General features: G+C 42.0%; 1 protein-coding gene across 1 annotated transcript; it reads right to left on the bottom strand.

Annotated features, from left to right (window-relative positions):
- Positions 1 to 258: 258 nt before the first annotated feature.
- arid5a (AT-rich interactive domain 5A) lies at positions 259 to 7,158 on the bottom strand. Its single transcript, XM_076731125.1, has 7 exons — positions 7,068 to 7,158; positions 5,892 to 5,962; positions 3,651 to 3,819; positions 3,513 to 3,565; positions 2,642 to 2,739; positions 2,400 to 2,559; positions 259 to 2,312 (listed from the first exon to the last, which is right to left on the bottom strand). Exons 1-7 carry the CDS (start codon positions 7,069 to 7,071, stop codon positions 1,059 to 1,061), a joined length of 1,809 nt encoding a protein of 602 aa, XP_076587240.1. The 5' UTR covers positions 7,072 to 7,158; the 3' UTR covers positions 259 to 1,058.
- Between the last annotated feature and the right edge of the window lie 3,078 nt (positions 7,159 to 10,236).

Raw genomic sequence — 10,236 nt, 5'->3', positions numbered from 1 at the left:
CAAATTCTCAGGAAGAGGGATTGCAGTGCCACAGTATTTTCAGGATAGCTCAGATCTTTTGGGGCGTTTAATCACTGAATTCAGAGAAATCAGTTTTATTTTGTTAAATTGTGCTTGAACAGCCGTGCATAGTGACATACACGAAAAGGCACACTACAGGCTAAACACAGGTGAATATAATAGTTTTTTTTTTTTTTTTTTACAGGATGGAGAAATCAGCAACATTTCTTTAATCAAAAACAGAGGACCAAAGGTTTTAGTATGTTTTTCTTTATTTTCTAAGTATTTAAAATCATTTACTTATTTTCTATTTAAATACATTTGAATGACAGTGAGATCTGCATGTCAAAGCTAAAATATTCAACACTGATACATAGTACTTAAAGTTTTCATACAGTATCACTATGTACGACAGACTTCACAATACAGTACAATAAGAGGGTTCTTTGCTTTCAACACCAAGTATTGAAATTGTGCAAGAGAGTACAAATGTGCAAGAACTGTAATATTAGATTCAACTTGGCCGAGTGAGTTTAAGTAACCTGCTGCTACAACCATAAAGATATTTCATTAAATTTATACATATATTTTCCTGCACCTGTAATGGTTTAGAGTGGGATTACCAGAAGTTTGCTTTTTATTTTGTGTAAACAGAATTTCCATTCTTTCACTTTACAAAGGGATGTTACAGGTTATCAGCAGGCACCAGCGTAGCACTGCGGTTGGAATACTGCACCTGTTTGATGCACTTGGATGAGTCACACTGTTTCACTGTGATCCTATAAATGTCTCTAACGATCACTGCACTGACTTCATTTCCCTTCACAGGGTCAGCACAGGCCATCAGCTAATTAAGGCAGCTCGTTTGCCACTGGGGGGGTGACTGTGTGTGAAGCTACAGAACCTAAATATGTATGTGTTGCAAACTAATGCTAATGTTTAAAACACAAGTAAGGCTTCACCACAGCTACACCGAGCAATAGAAAAGTGGGCCAACAAGCTCATGACAATTTTTGTCAAGTAACAGTTATTGATGTCTGGAGTTGAAAAACAAAGAATCATAATTTGTGAGGATAAATGGGATTCATGGCAGGTAAGTTATATCCACTTTGGGGATTTAACAGAGGAATGGAGTAGGGATATGGATAAACTGCAGGGCCAATGAGAGCAGAGTGAGCCGGGCTCACTGGGACGTGGTGGTACATTAGCTGAGATTGAGGTAGTCTCATTCTGTTGGGGAGAAACGTGGGGTGCAAAGTAGGCTGGTGCCGAGAGTCTCTCCCCGACTTATCGTAGCTTGACAGGATGCACGACACCGGCAGGCCGGCGGCAGAATGGGACAAACTCTGCTGAGCGGGAGGAACTTTTTGAAGCATTGTCCTGGATTTCTCCCTCTTCTCTGTCTGATAAAGCCACGGAGCCATGTTGTTCAGCTTCTTTGCACAGGTGAGCGAGTCGTCCTGCTGCATCAACCTGCCCTGATGGGTTTTATAACTTGGCCAAACGGGAGCGGGCCGCAGAACCTGAGCAGATTTTGGAATAACTTTGGTGAAACTAGAGGTAGATGTTGGAGCCCAGCTGGATTTCACACTGAAGGGGGAGGATGAGTGGGAAGGATGGGGGAAATATCTCCCACTCCCTTTGCGGATTGGCTTCCAGGCAGAGTCTTTAATGTGGGCTTTGATCAAGTCCGCGGATTTGGAGCTGGTGTGAGAAACGTCTTTATTCTGTCCTGCAGGGTCTCTGGATATCTGACCACAGCTCACAGACTTGCTCTCCTCACTGCAGCTGGATGTATTTTTCTCTGAGCTGGAACAGTTATGGGGTAGCTCAGAGACTGATGCAGGTTTATCTTCACTCCCCGTTGCACCATCCTCTGATGAAACAGAGTAAGGGGAAGGGCTGCGGGAAGAGGAGGAGGATAAAGGAACCGGAGAGCCGTCAGAGGAGTTGCAGTTCTGACTGGTAGACACCTGGGCTGGAGACTGGGAGCACTGAATGACGGAGGGCCTCTCTTTATCCTCGCTCTGAGGACTCAGGGGTAAGTTAAGGCTAGCCTGAGCCATTCGCTTCTTTTTCTCCAGGGGAGAGATGACCTCTCCGGCAGCAGATGGGATGTGAGCAGTCCAGGGGCTGGATGTGGGGACCTGGACGAGGCGGGCATAGACAGACGTGCAACGACTGGAGGCGGCTCTGTTTGGCTGGGGGCAGTCTGGATGGTGTCTGTCAGAGGCAGCAGCCCAGAGAGCCGGGTGGGGGTGCATCACTGCTTCACTTTGGCACGCAGCCTCTGGACTCCTCTGGGTGAGTATCTATGAAATAATACAGGGGGCATTTTAAGACACATTCTGCACTAGCACAAAAGTGTCCTTTTTTTGAGACATTTTAACGAATATCACCTCAGAATCCATCTCTCTATCCGACTGAGTCCTTTTCCTCTTCCTCTCAGCCTTGTGGACCTTGCCATCCAAATTTCTCTTATAAGGCTTCCGTGGTTTGCTCGGAGGCAGAGGTTTGTCCTCCTCTCCTTTTACGTGTCTCTCAAAGGGCAGCACCAGCCTAAACAGACACATTTCTGATTATGAATCGGTTGATGAAGCGATTGAATTTACAAGTTAGTCGGAAACTGGATCACCCTCACTTTTCATAGTGTCTGCGAGTGCAGGTAGCGGCGCTGGTGCTCCCTGGACTTCCTCCCAGCTCGTCATACACTTTCTTCCAAAGGCGTCGCACGGTCACCTGTTGGATAACAGACAGTCAGTGGCTCATCACACCAGGTGCTCATGGTCTCCTTCCTGATCACAACCAAAGGGCTGCTTACTTTGTGACTGCCACCAGGGGGCGCCCAAATTATTGCTGATTATATTATTATCTTTTTTTTTTTCTCTATATTTTCACTTTCCATATAGAGGAAATTCCTCCAGGTGCTCCGACCATCACCTCAAATGGTGCCTTGATACCAAGCGTGGTGAGAGAATCAGTGAATGAGACGCAAAATTGTAACGCGCTATATAAACGCAGCATTTAGCATTTACATTCTGACATCTCAAACGTAATATGCCCTTCAATAGTGTAGATAGTGATAGTCAGGCGTTTGCACACCTGCTTTCAAGTCAAGTTTTTGCTTAAAAAAGGGTGGTTACCCTCGAAATGCCATGTCTGCCGGTTTCAAGTAGTGAAAGAACACTTTGGTTTTTAGCTTTATACGCACGTAGCTGGATTATGCTCTTGTGTTTACCCCCTGGGACACAGTGCTGCACCGCTCTAATGCCATTTCAATATGAGTTGCACTCTCAGAGCTTGTCCCACAGTGTCAACATCAAAGACAGCAGGGCATGGGCGGTGATACGCCCAGACCTCTGCAGCCCAAATGTCCTCCGGCGTGGTAGAAACCACCATGTCACAGCACCTGACCTATGGCCCCTTTTCCACTTAGACACCTGTCAACGCCGAAGCTTTTTGCATCACTTAAAGGAAAGTGAACAACAGTCGAACAGAGAACTTGTACTCACTGAATCATAGCCCCCAAGTTTCTCCACAGCTTTGAAGATCCTCCACAGATTTACTGTGAGTGGAAAAAAAACCCACACATGAGAATATTTTCATTCGAATTCAAGTTCATTCAACAGCAAGTACAGTCATGAACTCACTCTGCTTGAAGCCCAGATGTGGGATCCTTTCTATGGGTGTACCTCTGTTCTTCATAAAAGAGTGCAGGCTTGATACAAATGCCTTCTCCTCCATCTGCACTAGACTGGGCCTCGCTTCGTCCTCACATTCAGTCATAGAGTCATGAATCTCAATGACGGAGGGAGAAGCCTAGCGTAGAGAAAACAGACGCATTAGAGGAGGGAGAAAATGTGCGTTTGCATCAAAACCAAGCAGCTCTCGTAAACGCAGCATGGTCCGCTGCGCTTATATAGAAACTTGTTTTACAGTTGACGATATTATCGCAGATGGGAAAAAACAAGGCACAGAGTCATCTCATGGGATGCAAATGTTGAAATGAAACATCAAAATCAGAGGGTAGGGTTTTACCGCTACTTTCAATAGATAACCGCTACACATCCTGTCTGGAGAGAAAGCAGCAGACTTGTGGGGTTTTTGGTCTAGAGTTGTCTGTCACTGGTATCACAAATGTCACTTTGAAAAACAAACATAAGCCCAAAGAGGGGATTTATACATAAAGTGTAGTAAACAATGTACATTAGGGGTGATTGTTAGACCTTCTAAAAAAAATACTGCTTTGTAATATCTGCTGATATCAAAGTGGTTGCATGCATCTGTCACTTGGAAGAGGATGTTAATGCCAAGAAATTAGTTCTATCAAGTGTGAGACTACCCAGAAGTCCAGTGCAAGAAATTGCCAATGTCACTATTTGTGGTTTGCAAGAAAGGAGAAATGAAACAGCGAAGGCACGCAGACCTCAAATCATCAGTTGAAGAGATTTCGGTAAGAGACGTAGAAAACAAAGAAGACTTAAGAAGAGAAGTGACGCAGCTTCTGTGAGATTATGTGTCAACACTGGTTCAAACAGCACACATGCTGATATACTCACTTCTATTATCGCAATGAAATCACAGATTACTGTATCTCACGTCACATATTTAAATGTGGAATCTCACATCGCTGCTGTGTCCATCAGTTTCAGTAGATTGGGTGCCAAAAGAGACCACAGTGGGCAATTTCAATATTTTACTTTCAGTCCTCACACGCAGAGGCTGCTTTATTACTGAGGCAGTCATTGTACAACAAAACTGCTCAAGGTGGTTTCATATTGAATCAAGTTCCTCTATGTGGTTCCTGGTTCCGAGAAGTAGGCCTCTACAGTGAGTAATAGTGAAGGTGCAGGCCTCAAACCAAGATAGCCCCTACTGAGTCACAGTGCAGCGGCTCCACACTGCTGTTCCCAGCTAACAGCTCTGACTTTCCACTGTTATTCTCTATCACCTGCTTTTCCCACCGCACGTATAATGCTTGTATTGAATGTCTAAAAACCGCTCGCAGTATTTCCAGAATCGTCGCTGAGTGATAAACGTGGAACAAGCCCGCCGGCGTCTAAAACAATCAGTTTGACAAAGGTTGCTTTGGATCTTGCATAAAATTCACCGGTATTCACGAAGGGCTTTTCAGCTTTCAGTTACAGTTTTCAGATCTGATTCACAAAACTTTCAGGTTCATGCATCAATGGTTGCCTACAGGAAACGTCTGCACTCGAAGCCACACACTGTAGCCCCTTCGCAGCAGCTCTCACTCTACGCCACAGAGCGAATATCATTGTGAAACGCTCAGTTTATTTCCACTAGATTAAATTTTTTTTGTTTTTTTTTTTGGAAAACTGTGTGGGTGATGTAGATGTCAGTGTGTTGATATGCGATTCTCACAATGATTGTCAGTGGCGTGCTGGATTGATGCAATCGACAGGCCAGAAGTCACCACAGAAACCACCAGGCTTTCAAATAACATCAGCTTTTGGAAATTTGATGAGCTAATTTGTGTTTCTCATATTGTACCTCTCATTTCAGTTACCAGAACACTGGCTTTGAGCGACCTCCTGCAGTTTCTGTATGTGCAATGAAATATTGCGGTGGCCTACGTCTGTATGGGTGAGATGTGCGTGCGATTCAAAGCCCTCTCAGAATACAGAATCACTTATTCCTCATTACTCAATTCACAATCAGCCATAAAGATGAAACAACTGTACACACACCATCAGCACTTCAGAAATTCACCATCTCAAATTCACTAAAAAGGGAAATGAAAACACAACACAGAACTCACTCTGAGGAGTCATGTCTGTAGTCACTGATTAACTGTAACTGATGGAAATTGCCCAGATTGCTGCCAGAAGGCCAACTGACATTTTCTGGGCCTGAGGTCTGTACAGTACCTGGTTCTCCGTCCCCTTCTCCTCGTCGCTGGCTGCCGTTTGCTGCGACGTCTCGCTCTGGTCCTCTTGAGCTTCAAACATTGACATGACACACACACACATTTCAGATTTTACTCCAAAAGAGAGTGTGGATTTGAATTGTCGTCATCGCTGCTGGGAATGAAGCCGTTTTGATGATTTGCATAATGGTCAGATGATCGACCGGCACAAAAAAATAGAAATCTGTAGAACATATTGTCGACTGAGTGTGATATAAAACCACAGGTTGCAAAACCACTTCCTGCTCATGAACAAAACCGCTTGTATGCTGCACTGTATGATATTGTAACACGAAAACTACAGTATTTGGCAATATTGAGATCATCTCAACTGCAATGAACTTTAAGCAAAACTGCCTATTATCCCCTGTATTTGGGTAAGCATGAGGGGAAGCGGTGCACATACTGTTAATATCAGCCGTACGATACGAGCTCTTGAGAAATGCTGAACATTTTATCCTCACGTCTTAAAGCTGTTCTTTAAGTGCATCTTGTGAGCAAAGTAAAACAGATATTAACAATCACACGCTGTGGGAATGAAATGTGATTCTGAGAATGAAATGTCATTCTTCACAAACCTCATAGCCCTCCACCCACAGTGATATCATTTGTATGCAAAACCAATATGCTTCTCTTTTGAGATCACTTGATTCCTGTGCTGCGGCTTGAACCTTTAATTCTGCTTTCAGTAGCCTCTAACTTCTCCATTTCGTGCCTTGAAGACATATTTTGCTATAGTGTTATTTTTCAAGCACTTCGCTCTTTATGGGTTTGTTTCTTTGTGCACTACATGCTTTCGCGATGCTGTTTATGTTGCCAGACAGTGATCTCAGTCAAACACTGTGAGCGATTCATTTAGCACTTCTTAAGATTGAGGCTGATAAGAAATACCTGAGACGTTTTCTACATCAGAACAGCTCATTTCTTTCACATGTTAAAGGAACACACATCCATTTACTTTTCTAAAAGCGAACTTTTTTTTAGTTTTTCATAGAAACAAGCTCATGTAAAGTGTTAATATCTATCACATTCAAAAACTAAACACTAACTAAACTCATACAGTTCTTCACCTGCTGTGGTAAAAGCAGCAATCAGTGACTGTGAATCTGCCTCCAAGAAAGATTAAATTCATTCTCACCCATTTCCAGAAGTTGTCTTCAAGTCTCTGGCTGGACTGTGTTTTGTGACAGTAATTCATGCGGCGCCCTCTTCAACTTCACACCATGAAATAGGAAGGCGTCTCCACAGAACAGTTTCATTGGTCGACAAATCGGTCGGCAGCAAATGAGTCTGGGAAACAGAGTTTTTTTTTTTCTCTCTCACAATGTCTGTTTTCTGTTTCATCTCCTGAGTTTCAGGCAAAAAAACAACAGCTGCGTTTAAATTATTTGATCAAACTCTTCATTTAGAGACTTTTGTCCTTTATTTTGTCATTTATTTTTAGATAAATTAAGATCAGGAAAATTAAAAAATAAATTGCTATCATATATTTACAAGGCTGTCATCAGTGCTTTTGTATGTATTACCACAAATTACAGCATGAGGAACATAACAGTCACAAGAGATAATAAGAATCCATTCCTTCCACACAGTTTCTTAGTTTACAATAACCAAGTTTGTTAGTGAGGCAATGACTAAAGCCTCGTCACCTTCAGCGTATAGACTGGACTCACTGGGAAGTGAAAGAAACATTCAGCTGAATAAAGCTTGAAAGGCGTCTTAATATAGGAATAACATTTCCCAGATGTCTGCATTAAAAACACAGTGTATTTTAAGAACTGAATTGAACTGCTTACTGTCAGCGAGAGTCAGTAAGCATCAATTATTTCTTGTCTCTGGCTAATTACAGCGTGTGTTCATGTGTTTAAAATGCTTTTAAGAAGTACAACAACGAATTACTGCAGCACTCTGAAGGCTCTTCCTTCCTTAATTTGTTGTTTATTTGGGGTGTTAAAATAAAGAACAGGTAGCTCAGGGAACGCACTCAAGAAGCTCATGTGTAGGTAATGAAAGTAGAGAGGCCGGCAGGACGCTGCAGGGATTCAAGACATTTTAAGGAAGAGGTGAATCACTACTTCTTTAAAATGGTTTCTGCTGGCCATTGCCCGAAAGGTAGTGGTTAAAAATAAAATGCCAGGACACTGCAGAAGCAGCTTTTTCCACTAGAGATGAATAAAAAAAAAACAAAAACGGTCATCTTTTTCTCTGCTGCCAGTAATGAGTCAGAGGGAGCAGTCTTGAGATTTTATGTCAGTAACGCTTTATTTTAAGGTACACATATTCACCATTAGCTGCTTACTCACATGCATATTAACAGCATATTGGCTCTTTACTATAAAGCACTCATTAAAGCCTTATTCTGCTGACCATATTCTACAACAACTAGGCCATTAATTAAGAACAGATAGAGTTTTCCCTCAATAACCTCCTAACCACTGCTTAGTGATAGTAAGTAAGGATGTTGTTGGTTAATAAAGAGCCAATATGGCATTAATAAGCATGCTAATAAGGAAGTGGTTAATGGTGAATACGTGAGCCTTAATATAAAGCGTGACTGGCTTCACAGTTGCTCCAGCGTTTGTTTGAACCATTTTCTGACATTTTCTCACCAAATCATATTTAAATCTTGTTACATTTTCCCTCCACTTTCCTCCGGCTGTCCCACTCAGCACACTCTCACAGATCTCGTGATAAAAACACTGATTAGTGATGAAGCTGCACTCGACACGATCCACATTTCCTCCGCATGTTTTTGATCTGTTACAAAGGGGGATGCCCTGTTCCCCCAGCTGTTGCGGATAGACTATGACATTTCAAAACGATTAACATTTAAATGTCAAAATAACCAAATATCTGCAAACTGTCCAAATCTCAGAGGGATTTTTTTTTTTTTTTGATAGATACAAAACAAGTTTTCGTTTTGCCTTTTGAGAAACTGTGATTGTCGAGCTGATCAACGATTGCTTTCTGCAAAAATGAGTGACATGGACAGAAATTAGCTCTTAAAACAGATGTTAATGACACCTGGTTACCTGTGATTAGTGGAGAAAGAAGACATTTAATTTGCATGAGTGGCTCCTAAAATGTAGAAATAGTGATTCTTAATGAGGAGAGAGTGAAAAAACTAAAAAATAATTAGAGATTTGAACAACATATTCACAGTGAATGTAATATATGAGGCTTAATAGGAAATGCATTTTAATTCCACTTAATTGTGACAGTATGTTTTGCAGAGCGATCTCCTGCAGCTGACAACAAATGTGGAGATGATGAGCAAAAACATGGGCTGTAAGACTGAGAAAATCCCCAGCTATTCATTTCAGACTTTCACTGACATAAACACACGAGGTTGAGGGGAGGGCAGCGCGATGTAAATGAGAGCGCGTGGAGAAAATATTGTGAATCCAACACAGAAAAGATTTCCTATCTGAGGTGAGTCACTATCCTGGGAACGATGTGCGAACAGGCCCCAGAGAGTCCAGTCATGATGAGAAACTGTCGTTAGCCGTGTTACAAATGAGCTTTTCCACCATAAATGGGTTGAAAGATGCATCCGGTCGCTTCAGGATGAGAACAAACTAACAGAAGTGTATCTGCAATCATTAAAAGCAGAGGTGTAAAACCGATATATACTGCGTACAGTAACTTACATATAGCAGTGGGAGTTCATATTTGTGTAGTTTCTCGATGGTGGAGGTGGAAGAGGAAACCATCCTGAAAGTGGGTTATCTGGAAAAGTCCAGGTTGATTCATTAGACACGCAAATATTACGGTTAAAGACAATTTCCACTACAGAGACTGAATATTTGGTGAGTATTTCACAGGACTGGAGCATTACAATAAACTGTTATTAAGGTGAGGTGTTATTGCAGGTTGCCTCTCATGAAACACGACTGAGGAACTAAAAAGTGAAAGTTTGCTTCTTTTTGAGAAATATTCTGCAGAAAAGAGTCGATTTGCACAATAAAATCTTTGCATTTTGTCACCAACGTCTGTCTGCATCATCTGACATGTCAGTATGTGGATCTAAACCATGTAAATACGTCCGGAAGGTGAAAAAACTAAACGAGATGTCAAATATGTCGATAATGGAGGTTAAAAAAATACTGGAAATTCACTTTTCATGCAGGTTTTTTATCGGTTTAATAAGTTTGCAGCTCAAATCGTTTGAAAATCACCCGCACAAAGATTTAACTGAAGGATGTGGGAGAAGTAAAATCAGATTTTTCGTGTGAAAATGAAACCTACGCATTAGAGGTGAATTCCCCAGCTGTTGCCTCATTCCAGGAAACTGATTGAAGAGCACA

This window comes from Chaetodon auriga, chromosome 5 (genome assembly GCF_051107435.1).
Source record: "Chaetodon auriga isolate fChaAug3 chromosome 5, fChaAug3.hap1, whole genome shotgun sequence".
Lineage (NCBI taxonomy): Eukaryota > Metazoa > Chordata > Actinopteri > Chaetodontiformes > Chaetodontidae > Chaetodon > Chaetodon auriga.
This window is presented reverse-complemented; position numbering and strand designations above follow the sequence as displayed.